Source organism: Microcebus murinus, chromosome 8 (assembly GCF_040939455.1).
Source record: "Microcebus murinus isolate Inina chromosome 8, M.murinus_Inina_mat1.0, whole genome shotgun sequence".
NCBI classification, from domain to species: domain Eukaryota; kingdom Metazoa; phylum Chordata; class Mammalia; order Primates; family Cheirogaleidae; genus Microcebus; species Microcebus murinus.
This window is the reverse complement of record NC_134111.1, coordinates 17898272-17922345: the sequence shown is the minus strand read 5'-3', so window position 1 is coordinate 17922345 and position 24074 is coordinate 17898272. Positions and strand designations below refer to the sequence as shown.

The following is a 24074-nucleotide window of genomic DNA, read 5'->3' as shown; positions in this document are numbered from 1 at the left end:
CGGTAGGAATGGACAACGGTGCTGCTACTTTGAACAATCGGGCAGTTCCTCAAAATGTCAAATGTGGAGTTGCCATCAGACCCAGCAATTCCGTTCCTTGGGATATGCTGCGGAGGAATGAAAACGTAACATCCACACCGAAAACTTGTACGATGTTATTCATAACAGGCAAAAGGTAGAAACGACCCGACTGTCTATTAGCCGATGAATGGATAAATGTGTAGGATCCATGCAATGGGCTATTATTCAGCCATAAAAAGGAATGAAATGCTAACACTCGCTACAACACGGGTGAACCTCAATGTTTTGTCAAGTGAAGAAAGCTAGTCGCAAAAGGCCACCTCCCGTACGAGTCCTTACATGTGAAATACCTGCAGTAGGCAGATCCGCAGAGACCCAGAGTAGATTATTAGGTGTCAGGGAGGGGAAATGGGGCGTGACTGCCATAGTGGGTGTGGGGTTTCTTTTTGGGATGATAAAAAATGCTCTGGAATTAAGATAGGTGATTACACAAATTCATGAATATGGTAAAAAAAAAAAAACACTCCTTTATGCAGTAAAAGGGTGAATTTTATGGTATGTGAATTAATGCAGGAAAAAAACCCCAAAATACAAACGACTACTTCCATGGCCGGCCCGGCTCTCGCCCTAGGGCTGTGGGGGGAGGGGCTGGCGTCCAGGTGACCTCGTCTGTCCGTCTCCTCTTTGCAGGCTCCTCATCGACATGGTGCCGAGGGTGAGGCAGACGCGTCACTACGAGATGTTTGAGTGACTGCCCGGCGCGGGCGGCTGCGCATCCGAGTGAGACCTCCCAGACGACCAGAGGTTTCCACGTGGGCCGAGGGTGCCAATATTTACCTGAACATCCAGTTTCTTTGTTGGGAGTTTTCCTTCACAGTCTGTCGTCACGGGGTGAGGTCTGCCCAGCAGGTGGACCTGCCCTGTCCCCCTCCCCCGCTGCCCCCCATCAGACAGTTAGGACAGACGCCCTTAGGAGGGGACACGCTTTCCCCTCTCCAGCTGGGACTGATGTTTTTTTTCTATTTTCTGGAGTAAACGGTTCTCCTGGGTAGGATACACCTTTGCTCGGCAGGAGGGCTTCTGTGGTGCTCTGAGCCTGACACGGATAGCAACCGACCAGACCCGCCTCCTCGGGGACTGCGTGTGGCCCTGCCACCCCCTAGTTCCAAAGTCTCTTCTCTCCTGGCAGATTTTAAGGGAAGACTGTGCCCTTCCGTCTCTCGCCCCCCTTTACATACCCAGAACCATCAGTATATGGCTTCCTAATTCCTATCACCGTATCTCATTAGTTTCATACTGTTTTACTAATCCTAAACAGATTTATTTGTTCAAAAGGAGACCATTCTATTTTTTAAAGTACTTAGTGATATATGTATGAGCTTTGCATGGATGAACTAAATAAGCACATGACCCTTTCTCGTACATTCGGAACCTGAACACCCATGTGAAAAACACGATCCATTTTTGACAGATGTGAGACTACGGTTTATTTGTAATAAATAATTATCGGTATATGCATATATCCGTATGCTGTGTTCAGTGGTAATGCTGTATACATTGCAGTCTGTGCAAGAGACGGTTTACTCCTCTGTAAGGAACGAAACGTTTTCGGTTTACGTAACGTTAGGTTTAGAGTCCGTAGACACACGTCCCCCCAGCCCGCAAGGATCTGTACCTCTCACACCGCTGCTCGCCCGGGCAGCAGTGTCCGACCAATAAACAACTTTACCTGTTTGTACGGTACAGGGAGGCCATCATCTTTCAGACTGTCACCGTGCGGCACCGACACACGGTTGTCCCGTCGTGGGCGGGCTTTCCACTGTGGCAGGAGGAGGTCATATGTGCCTAGGGGGATGGAGTGGAGACCCTGGGAGGACTGTCGAGAGGGGCCTGGTGGCCTCCGTGGTGCAGGCCCACCCCCACCCATTCGTTTCCTGGTACGGGACGCTGGTCTTGCCTGGGACTGGGACACAGCTGCTCCCGGGGCCTCACCCCAGCCCCATCGCCCACCGGGCTGGCTAAGGGGAGACAGTTTGTTCTCTGAGGTCACAGAACCTTGATCCAGTGAGATTCCCCCCAACAGTGCTCTGAGCGACATTCCATGGGACGTTAACGTGTTACACGGAAAAAAGGAAGATTTGCCAGTCGTGGGCTTCTGTCGGTTTCTTTCCTGCACGTTCTCTCACTGGTATCTAACACACACCGAGGAAGCTCAGAGGGGGAAGGGATGATGTAGCGTCCCCCAAACTGAGGCACTCGGCGTTGCCGTGGCACCTTTTTGAGGACTTATGTTCCCCGCCACACTGCGTGAACTACGTGGCACCTGTTTTGTCATCAGCCTGGAGGTTCTCGGGCTCCAGAGGGGCCGTGCTCATGGGGGACGGAGTGGGGGCTTCAGCGTCACCCACACATGAGCTGCTGGCATGGCAAGGATTTGACCTTACTTCTGACGCCAGGGCATTTGCCTAACCAAGGGCTCCAGGTCCACGGATCGCTGGTTTAAAAGTGTTTTTTTTTTTTTTTTGAGGGAGCTATAAATGCCTTCCAGGTCTAACGGGCTCGCTGCCCAGTCCTTTCAGGGCTGTTTTACGAGCCCATTTTGAAAGATTTTTAAACGTCTGGTACCACGTACTTATCTCAAAATCAGTCTAGTAGTTCACATTCTAGTTCAGCTCCCTTCCAGGTGGACGCAGGGCAGGGAGGGGGCTGTGACAGCAGCAGGGGTGGGTGTGGCACAAGGGAACGAACACTAGGCAGTGAAACCTCCTCTCCTCCTCCTCCTCAAACACCGTCCCGTCTCCCCGCCAGCAGCAGTTTCAAAACAGCGTGTCTGCAAACCGTGAGATTCGGCTGGACAGCGGCCCCACCGGCGACCCTGCACCCACCCAGCCCGCCCCCGAAATCACTTCCACCTGTCACACAAGAAAAGTTTATTGAAAAATAAAGTTCTCCCTAGTTTTCTCTACAACAGTGGAAAACAAAGCAGTGCTCTCTCTATGCCAGTATACAGTACATTTGGACAGAGACATCTTAGTTGCAGAATCCCGCGCTACTTAACCCCGGAAGTGAACAGTAGAAAATGGTTGGACCAGGATCTGTTTGAAGACACAGGTGCGAACGTCCATTAGCTTAAAGACATCATGGTTGTGACAGCGACTACAGTAGAAGGGACATCACCATCTCCTTTGGCATCAATTGTTATGCTATTGTCTTAATACTTGGGCAGGACAGTGAGCAAAATGCCTCCTAGGTTTGCTCGCTCTCAGCTGTGGCGGGCGTGACAGGCTGCGCTGAGGTTCCTGACCTGCTGTCCCGGCAAGGCGTTTAGACCCCCGAGCACTGCACATGCTCTGAGCACTCACCCCCACCCCCACTGACAATGGCCTTGCGCACCCCATCAGCAGAACATCCCCCCCTTCGTCCTTTTGTCATGCCGCCCAGCTGTGGAGGTCTGGGACAGTCTTATGGATGCTCAAAATCTGGAATGGAGAGAGATGCTTTGAAGGTGGTAAATTCTAACCATTACATCCGTAGGACTATAAGACTGCTGATTCAGCCGGAGAAAATCCAAAGGAATTTGAAAAAGACATTGAACTCCAGCAAATTTCCCCATGTTCCACAGCTGCAGTCTATCCATAGCTGTGTCACGATAGGGCAGGAGATAAGACTTTAAGTCCACCGGGGAAGAGGCGAGATGCCCACCCCCTAAACAAAAAGCAAACTGGTATACAGGTGATTTGGGAAAACATTAAACCATGAACAGCCTGTAGGAACTGTTCTGAAAGAGGCCAAAACAGCTGCCCTGCTGCCTCCGCTGGCTTCCCCCATGGGCTGGGGGTGGGTTTTCTCTGGGACAGGCCAGGGACGACCTATAATTTGGCGGAAAAGTGGACTACCCGCCTGGCAGTCTGATCCCTGAGGCCCAGAGGGGCTGCCCCAGCCAGCAGGGGGCAGCAGAGGGACACCCCGGGGAATGTGGACGTTCAAGCGGTTGGTCATTCCTTCCCCCTTGAGCAACACAGCAAAGCCTCCTTATTGCATTTCAGAGGAAATAGTGTTAACTTGGATTCGAGGGGTACAGTGTGTCAGAGAACTTGTTTTGATTTGCAGCTCAAAAGTGTTCCTTAAAACTCCTGGAATGTTCTGGAAGACATCAGTGGGGTGAGGTCCAATGTGTGACCAAAGGCCACCTTTATCCTTCTCAGCGCCAGTTTACACACACACTGTTGCAGCCTTGATTCTACTGGGGGCTGAAGTCTGGCACAATTTCAGATCAGTGCATTGAGGGATACAGTAAACTTTCAACCAGCAGGGTAGGCACAGAACCTGGACACTCTAAACCAGTAATTCCTACGACATTCAATCAACGTGGAATAATATTTTCATGTGGGTATTGTTTCTGAGTCAACAGGTAGGGAGTGAGCTCAGCTCTTTCTCAAGTTTTATGAAACACTAATAATAACGACAATAGTTAACACTTACTAGGGTTCACTAGGTGCCAGCACTGTGCTAAACATCGAATCCTCACAAAACCCTAAGTGCTAAGAAAGCTAGGGTAATTTTTTTTTTTTTCTGCATCAAAGACTATACAGCTAATTTGGTCTTTTGCTATAAAAACTTGGCTTTCCACTTTATGTTGAAGCCAACAGGAACAACAGGAACTCACCCTCACTTTTATGAAATTTCTAGCTTCCTAAATGAGTATCAGTGTATTTATGTCCCCCCATCTAGTCACATGAAGATGCTCTGCAGCCCCACAGCGATGGATGGGATTAGAATAAAGCCAATATGGAAATTAAAATATTTTAAATAAATAAAACAATCCAGGCTTGGGATAGTAACACATACAACAGAGCCTGTCGTTAACAAAATAGACTTTAAAAAAAAAAATCAAGAATTTTTGGGCATGGGGGAGGGTGGTGATGTCTAATTATATACATAATCTAGGTAAACCACCTTGGTCTGCTCTAGAAAGCACACGCCCACCTATTCACACACAGTTCTCAGTCGAATCCATCACATCTATGTCTTCACTACCAATGAGTTGTACTAAGGCTCTAACTCCCAGAGGGGAAGCCAGTAATCACCTTCACTAAATCCTGCATTCACTAAGGAAACAAAAGCAGGGGTGCACATTCTTTCCCTTTCATGATACTAAATAGGCGAATTATTTCTGAGCTCACAGGATGCTGTACTACTTTGGTGTAGCCACGCCTTAGTGAGCCCACGGGCAGCAGGGAGCACAGGCTGTCAGCACACTGGCAACTAGCCGTCCCGAGACAAACCCAAAGACATGGCCAAGCAGTGCAGGCGGCGTGGGCTGCTCTGGAGGAAGCCAGCCCAGCCCCTTCCCTGGGGTTCTCGCGGCTTCGTGTCCTCCCCAAGGAGGGGGAGGTGTGTGTATGCACACGTGCACGCTCTGTGGCCTAGGGGGCTTGAAGGGCGCTTCTGGTGCCCAGCCTGAACAGCTTCAGCGACCCAAGGACACATCCTGTCTCCCAGCTGGAGCCATCTGCTATCGTCCTTCAACAGCACCCGGATTCCAAAAAACCAACCCCGAAGAAAAGTAAAAAAAGCTCATTAGGAAAACAAATTTCGCCAAAAACCAAAAAAAAAAAGAAAAAAAAAAAAAACCAGACTCTTAATATCTCCAAACACACAAAGACACAAACTATAATAAGCAGTGACAAAAACCCAATCAATGCAAAAAGCATCTCCATTTATACATGTGCAAATCAAACTGCATACATGAAATAAATGAGGTGTTTACTGGCATTTCAAAGAAGTGTTTCCCCTTTCAGGAGTTTTAACTCCTGAAAGCATTTACCTTTTGAAAGAAAGCTCTCTCTCTTAGTAAATTAGATAAATGTTTTCCTTCAAGTTTTTAAGAGCTTAGGATCATAATGGGGAAAACCATCCCAAAACCCAGGCAAGGCATGTTTATAGCACAGGAAAACATTGATCTTGATTTAGAATTTCTCTCCCCGTGGCATTGTCATCAATTACAAACCGGTTTAGGATTCTATTAAGACCAGCTATGGCAAAGCCACTGCATACAGTCAGGGGCACCTTCCTCTCCTCATGCACTCAGGGCACATGGAAGCTCCTCTCCCAATTTCTTCCTCAGGGTCAAGACCAGACCTAGACCAAGTCTGAGGAGGCCTGGAAGCCAGCATATATTTGCAGGGGTCCTCAAACTACGCCCGGCACGTGGGCCATATGCGGCCGGCCAGGACATATATCCCACCCGAGGGGTGTTTTTCCTCCGCTGCCTGTCCTGCCTAACAGCCGACTCTTCCTGGGCCCACAGTGCACATGTGTGGAATGTGTGCCGCATTCTTCAACAGCCCTCCAACGGTCTGAGGGACAGCGAACTGGCCCCGTTTAAAAACTTTGAGGACCCCTGGCTTAGGGGTTACTGGTCTCTATCGATAATGCCCTTAACAACTGGAGTGTGGATTTCTTTGCCTCCAAAGCGGCCGCCCCACCCCCACCCCTTGTGAAAGAGGAACAGGAAGGTGGAGAGGTCCTGAGCTCAGGGACGGACAGCAAACAATCCCTGCAGCTTCTGGGACACCAGGCAGGGACCACATAGCTTTACTTTCCCGCTTCCTTAGCTGCGGTGCAATTTAAACAGCCTTCCAGGAAGCGCGTGCGCGAACCCGCGCAAACTGGCGCCGCGTGGCAAGCAGTCTTGGCACGTGGGCGCCCCCTGCTGGCAGAACGTCCGCACTGCCAGCCTCGGTGCTGGGAGATCCCGGAAGCGCCCAGGAGAGGGCGGTGCTGGACCAGGAAAGGCAGGGCTGCGCACTCCGGCCAATTCCCACACTCTAGGGTGCAGCCGAGTGGCCCATGCCAGGGAAAAGCTCTTCCTCACAGTCAGGATGCCAGCTGTCTGCCCTCCTATTGAAGGAAACTGCCCTTGCGAAGCTTAAAAGCGCGCGCACACACACACACACACACACACACACACTCACTCACTCACTCACTCACACTCTCTCTGTACTTTGGATGCCTGCCCTCTCGTTGCAGGGCCCCGGCAGAGGCTATGCTTAGCCAGGTCTCGACGGGCCCCTGTGATGATGGAATAGACTCCGGGTGCTCCTCCCCAGCCCCTCTCTGAGGGCCTAAGGACAAAGGCTGGCTATACGTTCAGGATTATCCATGCACCGGGGCACAAACCCAGGAGGAAGATGAACCTAACTTCCCAGACTTAAAGGCTCCACGTTTCCCCCGGTTGCCATGAAGCAGAATTCTTCCTTTCCCTCACTCCCCAAACACCCTCCCAGCCACTGGCTGTGGCCCTCTGCTCTGCCCGGCAGAGGCTGCACCTTGCCGCACCGGGCCGACGGCAGGCAGGGTGCTGGGAACCGCAGGGCCGTGGGCGGGCACGGAGCACAGAGCCAAGCAGCCAAGGTGCCCTGCAAGGGCTGGATGATGCTGACAGCTCCTCTCGGGGACATCCTGCAAGAGCTGGAAGAGGGACGTCTCTCCCTGGCCTGGAGGTGTCAGGGGTTTCACAGGAAGCCCACAAACTCGCACGCAGAGCGTGGAAGGAAGCACTGCTTCAGGGGGGCAGGAACTCACCCCTCCCAGCAAGGTTTCCTTTGGATTTCTGCCCTTCTCACTGCTGGGCCCGGGCAGAGGCAGGCTCTTTCCGGCCCAGCAACAAGGCAGAGCACGGGGGCTCCAGGTTGGAGGGTGGGGTCCAATGTGTGTGACAAGGGCAACCGCTGAGTGGCTCCTCCCTGTCAGCACAATCCCACCTAAAGGAAGGGCCGGCACCAGACTCCCGGCCCTTGCAGGACGCACGCACAGGTGAGCAGCCAGGACAGCCGCCACGCCTCGTTCACGCTGGGCTGCCCTGCCCCCCCCCCCCAGCCAACATCGTGTTCTCCCAGAGGCCCATTCCCTGGATTTTGGTGATATCCGAGGGGACATAACACAAGGCCACTGTCAGGGGCCCATCTCCAGTCATGCCGCCAGTTGTTCTTAAGGACCAACTTCACCCTGTCCAAATCTCAGTTCAAAGACAACCCTCTCTGGGGCTAAGTCCAAGAGCAGCTTTGCGAGCCCCTCACCTCTGCTTCTCTCCTCACAGTGGCACGGGGAGGGAGGGAGAATTTACCAGAAAGTAGCAAAATTCCTCAATCCTCCAAGCCTGCATTTCTTTCCTAAAGGGATTCTAACCAGAAATTAGGGCCAAGGCATGTGCCTGGGGGTGGGGACATGGAAGAAAGGGGTCCACCCCATCTTTTGTTTTGGCGTGGCTCTCTGGACAACACAGGCACATCCCCCTATGCCGGGGGTGCCTGTCCTCTAGCTGCCATCTATAACAATGCCCTGGAGAGTTCGGCTGTGTTTCCAAAGCAAGATTTTCGTTTGCTCTACTGCCACCTGCTTTGGGGAGCCAGGTCCCCACGCTGTCCTTGAGCATGCCACCAGCCCCACGGCACACCCTGCCGACTCCTGCACCCCACCCGGAGCAGACAGAATAACAGTATAGTGAAGGTGGATGACTAACAGTAGAAATAAAAGAAGAAAGGTGTGATTAAGCCTCTTCTCCCTCCCTCGTTCCCCTCCCTCCCACCCAAATAAATAAGTTAATGGGTTTAGGAATGTTCCCAATTCAAAGTTCTTTCCAATCAGCTCAATTCCTCTCCTCTTGTTTTGTTTTAAATGACTCTCGAGACTCTCTTTTTACCCTGGAGCAGCTGCATCCACGGAGTCTCCTCACGGTTGCTCCTCAAGAAACAGAAATGGCACCGTGCCAGGGAGAAGCCCGACTCCCCGCCTGGTCTCTGCTCTGCTCTTGTTTGGCGAAGACTCCACTGGGCTGCTCTGACCACAACAAGAGCAACACCAAAACAAAGACTTCCACCAGAGAGATCGGGCTCTGGCCAGTGTCCCTGAATGGATTCTGCCCCTGGCCCTGCCCGATGGGGCTGCCGCCCTGTCCGTCCCAGCAGCATGGCGCGGGGCTGAGCAGGCGGCCGCTATAGGCAGTCTTTACAGAGAGCCACCTGGCCTTTGATGAAGTCCCTGCAGGGGCAGATCCTCCGGTGCCTGGGGTGGGCACCCGCACAGCTGAAGAGCAGGAGGTCACCTTGAAACACACAGTGCTTGTTCTTGGGGTCGAAGGAGGGCACCAGGATGTCCTTGGCCAGCTCTGAGCTTTGGCAGATCACCTCGTACCTGAAGAGGGAGAGAAAGGCACGTGGGTTGGTGAGGCAGAGGGCAGGGCCTGTCCTCGTACTGGTGCCATCACCAGCTTCGGCTGCCTTCTGGGGTGTGGGTGGAGGGTCTCCTGCTTTAGGACGAAATGGCACCCACCCTCAGACCCCGAAACCCCCACACTCCTAGGCCTCTAGGCTGGAGGGGGCGCGTGTGCACCAGGGCGCGTGTGCACCAGGGTGCGTGTGCAGGGGGTGTGTGCTGTGTTCAGGCTGCCAGTGAATGTCGCCTGTGATGGAGAAAACCTGGAAACCACTCAAATACTCACCAAGCGGGGAACGGCCAGATACATCCTGGCCCATCTGTGCTTCTGGAATGCTCTGCAGCCATTGGAAAAGAACGGGGGTGGGAGGTGGGAGGGGGAACGTGTGTGCCAGCACGAGCGCCGTCCTGGAGGGAGGAGCGTTCGGAGCAGGACGCACCGTGTCATCCGCCCGGTGTGTGCGCGTGAGGGTCGAAGGTCAAGAAGGCTACACACTAACACACTAGCATAGTTGCTGTCAAGGAAGTGAGACTGGGACGAAGCTACGCATTATTTAGATTTTTGTATTTTTTAAAGTATGTTTAACTTTTGTTAAAGGCTTAAAAACATTCCTGTTATATGGCCTTAGTCTCCCACGGAAAGCAATCAGATAGAAGGGGCCGTCCTGCGGCATCGACTCACTGGGTCTTGGCAGCTACCCTTTGGCCACGGTGACAGTAACCTCAGTTAGAGGTGACTGAGCCGAGGCCTCCTGTCCCAAGCCCGGTGGCTCTGTCTCTTCTGCCATCTCCTCCCAACAGCTGAGCAGTCTGTGGGCTGGGGCCACTGCTTGGCCCCCCAAGCACAGAGAGGCCCCATCCATGGTGCAGCCTGATTGCTAGGTGGGATCCCTTCATCTCTTAGCCACTGTGTGACCTTGGACAAATGACCGAGCCTCTCTGTGCCTCAGTTTTGCCTTCTGCACAATGGGGATAAGGAACCCTTAACTGCAGGAATTAAACTAGTGCCTCTGCAGCACTCGGGAGAGTCACGCTCAGAGTTAGCACTCAACACATGGCGACTGGCATTGCTATGGTCATCTTCACCGTTGTCATCGCTCTCCTGTGGTGGGCGCAGGAAGCTACGCCACCTTCCTCCCTTGCGTGTCCAGGTGAATTTACACACACACACACCAGCCACTTCCGTTTCTCTTTGTTCGTGGAAGTCTCACTTCTTGCTGACAGGGAGGGGATCAGGATCGGGAGCGTGAGGTTCCCCGTTGCCTCTGGGAAGCGTCCACACCAACCGCGCGTGCGCCTGCGCGTGCACGGCTCGAGGCGTCACTCTCCCTCGCGCTGCTGCTCCCCGGGGCCGCCTCCCTGCTGGCATTCCTCCAGGGGGCCCCGGCACATCTGCCAAGCTCTCCCTGGGGCTGCCGGCCTAGGTCCCACTCAGCTTCGCCGAGGCCCCAACTGCTTCTGGGACCCCCCAAGTCCCTGGCCCTCTGGCCTCTGTCCCCCCAGGGCCTGCTCGGCTGCGGCTGCGCACGTGACCAGACCAGGAGCCCGAGGCCGCTCCGGAGAGCAGGCTCCTCTTACCCTGCCCCTGCGGCTGCCAGGGCAGCTCTGTGCCTCCCCACACACCCCAACACCCCGCTCTTGCCGCCCGCCAGGAGCCGGCCATGCTCAGGGGTTCAAGGTCACGAGCCACGAAGGGAGAGGGCAGGAAGTAGGATTTTTTTTTTATGGATTTCCTAAAAGGAAAAATGAGTCAGACTTGGAGCTCCCCGGTCCTTCGCAGGCTACCCTGACCGGCCAGCAAAGACAGAGGGCGTATCTGGAGCTGAATTCTGAATTGGAAGTTTACACGTGCAATGTGGCCTTGGGAAACGGATTTATACTACGGCATTTATTTACTTAGGTGGATCACAGCAGCTGCTGTGCCATCACTCCATCTGCCCGGCACGTGGGAATCTCCACAACCCTTCTCAGAACCCACGGCCAGGGATGTAATTGTCAGGAGCCAAGAAAAGCCCTCTTGCTTCCTCCCGGGTCACCTGGACGCAGGCTCAGGACACCAGCTCCTAGGGCACGAGCCCACATGAGCCCTGCTGAGGCCACTGGCAGCGGCAGGAGCCTGCCTGGTTGATGCACAGAGACCCCTGAGGTTCAACGGACACGGTGCTGTGGCCTGTGGTGGGTGCCACTTCCGGGTGCCATCCAACCCCCTGGCCTGAGCGTCTTATAGGCCCCCTAGGGAGCTCTCCCACAGCCCTGGGCGTTCAGGAAGGAGACTTTATCATCTACGCTGAACTATTTATAGCAGAAGAAGGCACCAGAGAGGCGAGGTGATGTTCCCCAGTCACTACAGCACTTGAGAGCCTCCCTCTGAGGCCCCTGGCTTTTAGGGGTACACGTGCCATACCTGCCTTCCCTGCGTCGGCTGCCTCCCACCCACACACACTCCCGCTCGGCTGACTTCTCGCCAGGGCCTGGAGAGCTTCTCCCACAGGGTGGAGCCGGGGCTGCTGGGCCACCAGCCCTCAGCTGACGAGTTGTAGCTCTTGAAGGAGGACAAGAAGGCAAAGCCCCTTGCCACGGGGGCTGCCATGGTGGCAGGCGTTAGGCTGAGAATCGAGGCACTGGGGGAGGGCACAGAAGCCCGTCCCACCTGCTGCCCCGGCTCCTGCACTCGCCCTGCCCTAGAGCGCCTTCCTCCCTCCACCCCTTCTTGGGGCCTTTGTTCATTCTAGTCCTGTCCCAACAAGTCCCCTCATGGTGCTGTGCCGTCTCCCTGCTCTCAGGTGCTCGCTGTCGAGACTGCACCACTTAGCATTCCCGCATCTCACACGGCAACCCCGATGCTCAACATTGTGAACTATAAGAGGTAGCAAACTTACAAACCAGACTTCACGTGAACACGTGTTGTAGGTATGGCGCTGAGTCCTCCCCAGGGTGCCACACTGGGATGGACTCTGGCACTTCTCTGGGCCCTCTGCCTTCCAAGCCCCTACCCTGGCCCAGGGGGAGTCTTGTCCAGAGAGTGGGTCACACCTGAATCCTGCATGCTTTGCGGCGGCCTCTCCAGGATGAGCTGCAGCTGCGTGCATGGAACTCAAGGACCAGTTGCCCAACCCTCCCTGATTCAAGATGACAACACAGGATGGTCCCAAGGCTCCACTGACGTGACGCATAAAATTCACACTACACAGTGGGGACAGGTGGTGCTTCAAGGCCGTGGACACCCAAAGACTGAAAGGAGCTCAAGCCTGGCTCAGAACCAGCCCCAAGCTGGAGGAGAGAAAGCAGCACCGGCTTGCAGGAGCTGCTAATTGCTAATTGGCCATGAATATGGATGGGCCAGGATTACCTCCACGCTGAGGAGGCACTCAATAGACCGCCAGATAGCTGGGCCTTTCACAATATTATCAGTATTTACAAATGCATGAACAAGTTATTCAGTAGGGCTCTTATGTTCAGAAAATTAAATTCAGATGGATTTATTGCAAAATTAGCATTCATTCCAGCCTCCGGCTGCTAAGAAAACCCTCATCTCTGCAGTGGGGTGGGGGTGAGCGATCCCACGGCACGGGTCCTGGCCACAGGGCAGTCCCACACTGAGTCCCTGTTCTTGTGGACCCTCTGCATGCTGCACAGAGATAGGGAGGGAGGCCAGGGCAGGGGACTGGCTTTTCCAGGCTTGGCCCTGTGGTCTCAGGCCTACGCCGATACCCAAAGCTCTCTGAAGAAGGGGCCGCTCTGCTGTGCATTATCTCACCACTAACCAGGATGGCCCCATTTTTGCTGATGAGAAAACTGATGGAACAGAGGGAACTGGCCACTCACCCAGCTGTGTCCCTGCTGACCTGCACCCTTGCCCTGGAGGCAGGATGCCTGCGTGGGGCCCTGATCATGGTCCCTGGGCCGGGAGCCCTGACTCCCGCCTGGCCAGGAAGGAAGCTGCCACGTTCAGGGTTCCCATTTGGGTCCCCTTCCCAGAATGCAGCGCCTCACTTTCCCTCTTCTAGAAGTGGGCTGATGTAGACGGTACTGTGCACAGTCCCCAGTCTGTACTTGGTGAATTCAGACTTCTGTGTAGAGAGAGTGAGTACTCAGGGTTCTCAAAAAGCCACCTCGCTCTGGGAGCCATCTACAAACGGGGCGAGTGGAACCCCAGGGTTCCGGACTGTGCTGTGGAATTGGACGCCTCAAGTACTGTCAGCGGCTTTCCACACCCAGCAGACCCCATCCTCACAGAGCTTCCCTGGTCTCGCCACCTGGACCTCCCTCTTCTGGCTGTGTCTCTGTTTCGATGGTGGCCTCGGGGCAGCCTCTGCGCCTGGTCTTCCCGTGAAAATAAGGGGCAAAAATAGCATCGCCCACGTGCCTGCTCAGGGGAGAGTCCCTGCAGGTGGGACTCCACTGATGAGAGGTGACACCTACAAAGTGTGAAATTGCACTCTCCATAAAATGCGTGTCATAGCCCACTCCAGGCTAAGACGACTCACACGAGGGACCTCGAGACCACTGTGCACAGGTGGCCACAGCGGCTGACAGCACTAGCAGGGCGTTGTGAAGCCAGGACCAGGACAGGTGAACCCGGAGCCCCAAGTCCACACCGCTCCTAGACGTGCTCTTCAAGCCGGGGCAGTCCAGCTGTTGGACTGCGTATCTGGAGTTGGGACAGTGTCTTATCACCCATAGGCAAGTCTCTAGGAGAAAAACGCTTCATCAGGGGTACTAAGGTAGAGGAGGGTGGGGAGGCTGGACAATGAAGCAATCTCTGGGTGGGCGTGGGGCGTGATAAAAATCGGGAGATTTAGGACTGATGGGTCACGAATCAGAGGCCAGAAGAAACCTCACATGGAAATTTGGGGACTGCAAAAGCCAGACCCAAAATGCCGACACAAAGGAAAACCAAGGGCATCACTGAAAGTAACGCAAGTGATATGGTTTGGATGCCCTGTCCCTCCCAATCTCATGTTGACACTGAGCCCATGTCGAACGTGGGTCTGTTTGGGTCACAGGGTGGATCCCTCATGAACGGCTTGGTGCCCACCCTGAGATAATGAGTTTACAGGACAGAACGTGGTGCCGCCTGCTCCCTCTTTTGCTCCTTTCTCGAGCCATGGGACACGCCTGTCCCCCCACCTTTCACCCTCCAACTTGACTGGAAGCTCCCCGAAGCCCTCAGCAGTAGCAGCTGCTGGCGCCATGTTTCTTGAACGGCCTGCAGAACCCGGAGCCAAATAAACCTCTTTTCTCTGTGAATCAGCCGGTCTCAGGTGCTCCTTTATAGCAATGCAAAATGGACTCAACAGCGAGGGAGAGGTAAAATCCAAGGAATACTGACGACCCTCCCGTGTGTAGTCCCGCACCGGCGTGCCTGGTGATACACCCACCACCTTGCTGCCATGGGACACGGTGTAGCAGGGCCAAAGGTCCAGAAGAAAGTGCAAAAGGCAATAGGGCTACAGAGGGGAAGGCGGCACATGGCATTTGTTGTGAGCAGTTTGGCGCCAGCTCCTTCTACATATTTCTCATTCCTTTCTGACTCTAGGGTTGAAAACTGCCACTGGTCCCCTGAACTGCTCAGGCTTTGCTGGTGGCCACCTAGGGACCATGCTGCTGCCAGGGGTCTGTCTGTGGCTCTGTGGCCACTTCCACTCCCACTGTTCTTGGGGCCAGCATTAGCAAACCAAACACCTCCCATAGTCTCCAAGCTCAGACATGGCACTGTTTATGCACACACAGCACCCCCCCATTCAAATTCTAGATACAGCAACCTTGTCTCACCCGATGCAACAACGTTGGGCTAATTCTCTCTGGGGGGAGCATACTGTGTCCTGCTCCCCTCCCCACACCTTGTCCCCAGAGCCCGCAAGCCTGGAAACTGAAACCTGGTACCACTCGCCCAAGCCACACCCAGAGGCAAGCTGTCCCTGTCCCGTGCCTCCCGCCCCAAGGCACTTACTTCAGCATGTCCTTGTCCTTGTTGAGGTGCTGGAAGAAAGAAGGCTCGCAGATGAGCTGGCTCTCCTGGCACACCTGCTTGCAGGACTGCCCGGGCTCGGCAAGCTTCACCTGCAGGGCGCTGAGGGGCGGCCACATCACTTGCCCGTGGCAAAAGTCCTAGAACGACAACAAAGCTGTTGGCCAAGGGACCAAGGACAGAACTGGGGATTCCCAGCCCTGCCAAGCAGCCCCAGCCATGGCTTGCACCATGCAGGGAGAATGGTGGAGGGAAGGGGGGATTTTAGACCAGGGCTGGAATGAGGCTGACCTCCACCACCACCTTGGGCCGGGTCTCAAACTCTCTAGTCACCAGCTTCCTCGGCCACAAGAGGGGACAACAACAGTGTCTTTCACACAGGGCTCAAGGGAAAGAGGAAATGCCTATCGTGTGCGCAGTGCCACGCCTGCCATCCTGCCGTCATCACCCTCGTTCTTCAAGGCCCATGTTCAGGCCACCTCTGAATCCAGACACCGTGTCGACTCTGACTTGGCAGTTCCCTAACATGACACTGCTTCAGGAGTGCTCGCTGTATCCCAATGGCAAGATTCTGACGCCGTGAGGTGAAGGGTCACACCGAGGAGCCGGCAGGTGTCCCTGATGTCACCTGACACAGTGCCTCGTCCTTCAGGGACTCCGGGCGTGTCGGCTGAGAACAACTCCAGCAAGTCCTCACTTGCCGCATCCACAGGTTCTCAGAGAACGACTACGACAAAACCCACTTCACCACTGGCTGGCCGACACAAACCAGAGTTAAGCTTCCACGGCATGTGTGTGGTCACACAAGCACCATCGAATTTTTACACAAGGGTCCCAAACCCTTCTCCTATTAAACACTGAAATAAAGGTGAGCCTGTATGCACCTTCAAGAAAGATGAATAAGAACAAGTAGGGTGATTACTTATCCAGTGTTTGGAGAGGCAGGGAGTGACGGTGGCCGTAGGGGTGGTGCGTTAAGTCGGGGAACGAATGTCCGTAAAGCAAGAATAGTCAGGAGCATCTCCTCACGAGCCATCACTCACCAACAATCAACATGGCAGGGTCACCGAGGGCTTCCGTAGTGCACTGTTGGTCGCCTTACATCCCTAACACGGGGTCGTTGTGTACTTTACAGAGTTTTATTGTAAAATCATGAGGTCTGTACGGAAAGTATCCAGCCACGTAATATGAATCCGTATACTAACAATGGATGGATACTTTCCGGACAGGCCTCATATTCATTCATTCTCCAACCTGTTTATTCCAGTTAAGGGTCACGAGTCCCAGCGGCTCAGAGCGCGTGGTGGGAACCAGCCCTGGACAGGACGCCATCAAATTGCGGGACACACACACACACACACCCACCCACCCACCCACCCAGTTACTCAGGCTGGGACCATGTGGACCGCCAGTGACCCTAACCGAGCACATCTTTGGGACGTGGGGAGAAACCGGAGTTCCTGGAGAAAATGCACACAGATGTAAGGAGAACGTGCAAACTCTACACCAACAGCGGCCCCAGCCAGGAATCAATATATATTTTTCTCATTGACAATACAACAAAATGGCTTACATTTTGAACAAAACATTATCCAAGGACCTGCTGTAGAACAATCGAACCACCACCCGAACAACCAGAGAAACAGCCTGAGCAGCACGAGGTGGGACAAGGAACACGGCACCCCTACAAAGAAGGCGTGGGGGGCGCGCAGCATGGGGCACAGCCAGTCACCCCCGGGACCCAGCCGAGGGTAACCTGGGGCTGGGCAGAGAGGCCAGGAGGCAGCGAGGGCAGCGTGACGACCCACCCGTGTGGTCAGGAAGACGAGTGGGGTCATCTCTCTGACCCGCGGCCTCTCATCTCAGCTGTGCCTGCCGTGATCCTGAGCAGGTGCCAGTGATGGGCACACGGGCCCCTCTGACACCCGGAGCTGGCTACTGCGGTGCTGTCTGTGGGGGACACCCGAGGGCCGTGCTGAACTCACGTGGGGCAGGCCAGCCCTCGGGGAGCCCAGTGGCGCTCAGGATCCTGGCTGGGAACGCCACTTGTGGGAACTGGCCCCACAGATACATGGGGATACCTGCAGAGAATGTCCCCACAGGGTGGCAGGGACAGCACGGTAGTACTGTCAGAACGGCTCAGGACAACCTGAAGGTTGTATCTGAACAGATAGCTGCTCAACGACAAATGATACCAAAAAAGGAGGCAGGTTTCTACGACCCAACAAAGGAACATCTCCAAGACGTCCTGAGAAGGGGAGCAGAGTGGGGCGGTGCGTGGTGTTCCCACTGAGGCAAGCTCTGGGGAGGAGGTACGTAGACACGTGTGAACACGCATGTGCTGCTCCAAGAGCCTCTCTTCCCTGAGAAGTGAAATGGAGTGACAGGGTCAGGAGTGGTAAGGAAATGTACCTTCCAGTGTGTGACCTTCTGGAATATTTTATTTTTCCGCACACTTCCTTTCCTCACCCGGTATAGGGGAGCTGGCCGGTCATCTCGGGTCCCAGAGCTCAGACAGAGGAAACGGTTCCCGCCCCACCCTGTCGGTCACGTGGAGGGTGACAGCAGGAGCAGGAGGGCTGCACGCTGGGGGTTGGGGGCGCTGAGCACCACAGTGAGTGCGGCGCTGGCACAAGGGGCTGGCAGGAGCGGCAAACAGGAGGGGTCTTCCCTGCTGCTTTTTGTGTGTGTGTTTTTAATACTATAACTTTTAATGAGCCAAAGGCAACAAGAAAATGAGCAAAGCAAAACCCACCCCAGGTTCTACAGGCAGGTGGCTCTCAGAGTATGTCCTGCCTCTCCCTTTACTGGCTCCGTGGACCCGTGGGCAAGATATGCAGCAGTCCGCAGGGGGCTGCCTCATGGTCAGCACGGCAGGAGGGAGCTGGGAGTCCGGCTGGGCCCCTGCTCCCAGCTGTGGGGATTCACAGCTGTCTCCCAAGCCCTCTCTGCCTGCGCTCATGCGTAAAACGAGGACATACCATCTGCCTCCCTCCGTGCCTTATGTAATTCCGGAGAGATAAAAATGGGGTGACCGGTAAGAAGGCACCTTGAGATGCTAAAGACAGTGTTCCAAGGTTGACCGTTACTCACTGCCAGGGTCCAGAGGTGAAAGTTGAGTTGCCTGAATTACATAGGATAATTCACCCACGTCTATGACGGCCACCTCCGGGCCTACCTGCTGCGGGCACAACTGCAGCGGAAGTCCTGTGACAGCCTCTTCTCACCCGCAGGTGCCGGCACCACTGGGTGCTCAGAGGGCTGCAGGTCTTCTGCTTTGTTCAACCACAGCACAGGCTAAGTGGCAACACCACATGACCTCACCTCCTCACCGTAAGCAGTCACCCAATCATTCATTCATTCATTCATTCATTCAGCAAATACTTGTGACAGGCAGAAAAGCATGGCATTCCGCACTCACACTGCCTAGATTTGCATCTTAGCTCCTCCATTTTTTAATTCATCTTGATGTGAAAAGTGCCTGATATATATGTCACACGATGCACGTGCTGACTGTCACCACTGCTATGTGCAATCTAGGCCGTTGGCAGGGAGATCACTTGGTGCACAAAAGGAACCTAAACCCCTGCCTTCATTCAGGAAGGGGGAAAGAAAAACAAAACAGAGTAAGTCAGGTATGTACAGTACGTTAAAAGGCAACAGGTGGTCCAGAAAAAAGGAAGTGAGGCCGAGCATGGTGGCTCGTGCCTATAGTCCCAGCACTTAGGGAGGCTGAAGCAGGAAGATTACTTGAGCCCAGGAGTTTGAGGCTGCAGTGAGCTATGATCATGCCAGTGCACTTTAGCCTGGGTGACAGAGCAAGACCCTGCCTCAAAAAAAAAAAAAAAAAAAAAAAAAGAATGAAGCGAGACCGGTTGGGGTGTGTGTGTGTCCAGATAATGCAACACTGAGAAGGCGGTATTTGAGAAAAGATCTGAATAAGTAAAGGGGTGAGCCATGCAAGTATCTAGGAAGAATGTTCCGGGCAGAGGAGAACCCAGATCTGAGGCTCTGACAAAGGAGTCTGTTCCAGGAGCAGCGTGGCATCCTGGTGGCCTGGGCAGAGTGTGTGCTGTGGGTGGGACGCAGGGGGCGATGGGGTCCGGGAGGCAGACAGTAAAGCTCTAGCTTTCCCTCAAAGTGAGATGGAGGCCACTGGAGATTTCTGGGCAGAGGAGCAGCAGGACCCGCAGTCCTGGGAACAGAGAGACAGACAGCTGCTGCGACAGCCCAGGAGAGAGAAAGGGACTCCAGCCAGACAGAAGCATCTTCATTCAAACCTCCAAGAAATACTCACACAAGTTGGTTTTGAAGGTGTTCTCATTCATTCACTCATTCATTCATGGCCTCACAAATGACCATTAAAAGCCTTACGCTGGGAGTTGGGAATATGAACATGAGGGAGACACAGTCCCTGGGCTCAGAGGTTTAGTGCACAGTCTAGTAAGAGAGGCCGGCCCTTGAAAAAATTACAGAGCAGTACAAAACATCTGCCCAAACAGGATGCACAGGCCCCTCAGAGGAGGGAAAGGATTAACTCTAGGAGTGTGAAGAGTGGTGGTGGCAGCAATCAGAGGAGGCTTCCAGGAGGCAGGGACTTCTAGGCTGGGCTTTGCAGGATGCATAGGAATTAGTGGCTTATTGCTAGCACGAGCCTTTGCAGATAACTGGTGTGCAACAAAGAGCTGTTGAACTGATGGCTCTAGCATACTGGGGGCTTTGACAGTAGCAGCAGAAGAAAAGGAGACTATTCCAATCCAGCAAGCTTCTGTGCTGCCGGAATGAGATATAAACAGTAATTTCCAATCTGGCTAACAAGCCCACTTAGAACACAGAACATCTGCATTCCTCCCTAACAATTATTCCAACCAGTCTCCAAATCTCCCCAAATGTGCTTGACTATTCTGGAATGTCCATGCAGTACCCATAAACCATAATAAGAAAGGTCTGTTAACCAACAAATGTATGAGAAAGAGCAATGTTCTAAACAAATGAACACAACCCACTGTGAAGAGGTAAGAGTAGCGCCTCGGTAACAGGAAAGGCTAATTAGTAGCATGGTGAAAACATTACTCACAAAAATACCTTAAGGTCAAGGGGGGTGGTGAGGTGCTCCCTGGGAGAAGCTCTAGGTGGAGGGGCTGGCTTGTCCCTCTCCCTCTCGGTTGGCTGGGCCAGGGAAAGGGTCACCTGCTCGGAGCAGAGCGGAGGAGCGGGAACCAAAGGGCTGACAAGAGAACGCTGAGCGGTGTGTGATGGGCCTGACCCGTAACCCCCACCGCGAGTCCAGGCTGAATCTCCAAGAGAGTCACTAGGTCCACGGTGGATTAGTGTGAGTGGATTTCTGTGGAAGCCACACTGTTTGGACCGAGGAAGGCAGGTTTGGATATACGTGCCTGGAGGCAGGAGCTAGAGGAAGGCAGACCAGGCATTTGCACAAAGAGAGGAGGGAGGAGGAGGTTGGTGGCACAGGTTCCAGGCCAGGAAGACGGGGTTTGGGCCATGTTCACCCAGCTCTTTGAGGGATAAAGGACACGTGTTGTTTCTGTTACACTGGGAGATCTGGGTCTGGCGACGAAAGGGTTCGATAAACATTGAGCGACCAGCTGCATGAGGCGCACCTCAGTCGCCAGGGTGCTCTCAGCCTGCGCTGTCCCTCAAAAGGAAGTGGACTCTGTCCACGGGCAGCCCCTGGCTCGTTTCCCAGAAGCGAGCGTGAATCTGTGTTTCCACAAAGGCAGCGGAGGGCGGCTGTGAGGCTGAGCGGCAGGCACTCATCTCCCCGGGTCACCTCGGCTCCTCAAATCCCCTGAGCACAAGCCCAGCCGCGAGGAGCCGGACAGAAACCGACCACCTTCACACCCTGCGACTACTAGGAGCCTGCCAGGGAGAAACGTAAACACACGTCGCACAGAGATCTCGTGCACAGCACTTACCGCATGAGCCAAAGGTGGAAACAGCCCAAATGTCCATTAACTGGTGGATGGATAAACAAACTGCGGTATATCTGTACTATGGAACAACATTCAGCAATAAAAAGAAACAAGTGCTCATACATGGCACAACATGGATGAGCTCCTAAAACAAGTGAAAGCAGCCAGAAATATCCAGAAAAAGCCAATCTAGAAAGATAGGACACAGATCAGTGGTTTTCCAGGGCTGGGGCAGGAACAAGGACTACCGTAAACAGGTACAAATGAGCTTCCTGGGGTGTGGAAACATTGCAAAACTAGGTGGTGGTGGTAGTTGCACAACTCCATCAACTGCTAAAAAGAAATCACTGAATTGTACCCCAACACAGTGAGTTTTGGGGTCTGTAAGTTACATCTCAATGAAGCTGTGTGAAGCACACACACCTCTGTTGGTTTCTGGGCTCCTGTGGCAGCAAGCAGCTCTGGCTTTCAGAGCGCCACCCTGGGCCGGGTGCTGTTCCCAGCGCCAAACACGTATCCGGCCGTGGGGGTCGTTCACCACCCAACGGGGCAGGTAGCATGAGCCCCGTTTCACAGATGAGGAAAGAGCACGGAGAAGTCAGGTAACTTGCCTAAGGCCAGGGACAGTGGCAGCAGAGTTGGGATGTGACCCAGCCTCCAGGGGCCAGCGCTTAATCATTACCAACCCGCCTCTCTCAGAGCAGGACGAGCTGTGCAAACAGCAGTCATTGATTTTTCGAGTAAACATTCCCCAAGCAAGTGCCAATCTTCCCTTCTTTTAAATTCCTTTTTCTCCTGTAACTGTGCCACCTCCACCATCGCCCTCACCCCCGGACTGCCCAGATTCACTGACAGGCACGTCCTTGTGTCCAGAACACTCCTCAGTGAGTTCATTGCAGGCTCTGATGAGCAGACATCCTGGGAACTTAAGCTGATATCACAGGTGCTCTTGAATTTTTTTTTTTTTTTGAGACAGAGTCTCACTCTGTCACCCTGGGGTAAAGTGCAGTGGCATCATCATAGCTCACAGAAACCTCAAATTTCTGGGCTCAAGTGATCCTCCTGCCTCAGCCTCGCGAGTAGCTGAGACTATAGGCGTGCATCACCACTCCTGGCTAATTTTTCTGTTTTTTGTAGAGATGGCAGTAGAGGGTGGGTGGTGGGGTGGTGGTGGGGCAGACTCTCTCGCTCTTGCTCAGGCTGGTCTTAAACTCCTGACCTCAAGCAATCCTCTCACCTCGGCCTCCCAGGGAGCTGGGATTACAGGTGTGAGCAGACAACCTTGCTCGCACCCCGAGCCAAGTTAACCCCTTTTTACCCTCCATATCTCCAGAATGCTTTTCACAGGAATGACACAGCTCTTTACACACTAGCATGACTGTGACCATCCTATATAGTTCCAGGGTCTTTTTTTTTTTATAGGAAATAGAAAATAGGGTTCAAGAGCATATGTGTGGTTTTCAGAAATCAATCTGATCATTGCCATTCCTTCAAAATAACCTGCTGTACTGTCTGGCCTGAGGCCAACACATGAGACTTCCCCATGAAATGCATAATGAAAACCTTAACATGCCCAGACATACTCAGGGGAGGGAGTAATAGTGCTTGATCTTAGATTACAAAGAATTTTCCTCTGCTGGAGACAGTGCCTCTTTTAGAGAGCTGATCTAAATCAACATTTTTAGTAGAGTAAAGGGAAGGAGGACATTAGGGAAGAGCAGGTGGTCCTCCTAGGGCCAGGGGTCTTTTCCATTGGGTGCTGTACCCGGCTGGCTCGCTAACGGGTGGGTTTCCTGCTGGTGACTGCTCGACTGTACTTTTAAGCCTGGGGTGCTCCTGATTGATGTCAATTGGCTCCCTCTGGCTCCTGCCGCCTTGCTGAGCTTGATGGACAACCTTGAAAGGTTTCTGGGGTAAAAGCTTGTGCATTCTCCTTGCAGATCGCAAGGAGAACTCTGAAGGCAGTGACCAGCCTAATTAGAGCTGCAGGCTTTGCTGTTTATATCAGGAGCACCTTCCTTCTACCCTTCTTGCTCTTTGAAGATATTCATCTAGCTGCAAAAACAACAAAACCCCCGAGCTCTAAAATACTGGGGCCTGGAGCTAATGGTTAGAAGACTCGAACTGGGAACCAATGGGGTCTTGGCTTCCTCTCTTCCCTCTGGAACATTCTGGGTCCACTGGAATCCCTGGGATGAACTCAAAACAGGCCCCTTTGTTGCTTGTTCAAGATCATTGGGAGGATGTTTAATAAGAATGCCCCAAACACAAGATTCCTAGAATGATTCTTTTAAACAGCAATCTGAGAGTCCTCCCTCTCTCCCTCCCCCTGCCTGGCCTCTCATCCCAGCCACTCGCCCTGACTTCTCTTTATTCTCAGGCCTTCGCATCTCCACTTGCCCGGCCCCACCTGTGCCCTGAGTCTGCCCTCAGGACTCACCTCCCACAGGATGCCTTTGGACACTGTCTCCTCTCTCCCCTCCCCACCCCGCAGGCTGGGCCCTGGCGTCCCACCCCACCGTGACCGGGCTTGGCCCACATGGCGGCACTGACCGTGGACTTGGCTGCCTTCTCCATGAAGCTCGAAGCTACCTGAGGGCAGGGACGGGCCCTTGACATCTTCTCCTCCCCAACTGCCAGCACAGCCCACAGCATGGGCCAGTTGACAGATATCCACAGAGCGGACGGATGAATCAACACGAGCAGGCAGAAAAGAAATTTCTGTGAACAGCAGATCTCAAAGTCTTGGTGGTGGTGGTGGGGGGGCATTTTTTATTAGCATATTTTCCAGATGACAATTTTAGTAACGTTTTCCCAGTCATAAAGTCCAAGACAAGCTTCTTGGTTCTCGACACGGAGGAGTAAGAAGCACAGTCCCTCGCTCGCCGCCCATTCACGCATTCATCCCTCCACCTGGGAGTTGCTGCGCCCCC

General features: G+C 53.8%; 2 protein-coding genes across 5 annotated transcripts in view; one reads left to right on the top strand and one right to left on the bottom strand.

Moving 5' to 3' along the window:
* The window catches only part of TMEM163 (transmembrane protein 163), a 225366-nt gene extending 222834 nt beyond the window's left edge, over positions 1-2532 (top strand). The window contains exon 8 of the mRNA XM_020288506.2: positions 712-2532. Within this exon, the coding sequence (XP_020144095.2) occupies positions 712-772 (61 nt within the window). The 3' untranslated portion in view covers positions 773-2532. The remainder of the gene's footprint in view (positions 1-711) is intronic.
* Positions 2533-2936: 404 nt separating this feature from the next.
* MGAT5 (alpha-1,6-mannosylglycoprotein 6-beta-N-acetylglucosaminyltransferase) overlaps positions 2937-24074 on the bottom strand; it is a 316936-nt gene continuing 295798 nt past the window's right edge. For all 4 annotated transcript variants that reach the window (XM_076005478.1, XM_012740066.2, XM_020288503.2 and 1 more), the window contains 2 exons: positions 15191-15348; positions 2937-9216 (listed from right to left, as the gene is read on the bottom strand). In XM_076005478.1, coding sequence (XP_075861593.1) covers positions 9018-9216; positions 15191-15348 — 357 coding nt within the window. In that variant the 3' untranslated portion in view covers positions 2937-9017. The remainder of the gene's footprint in view (positions 9217-15190; positions 15349-24074) is intronic.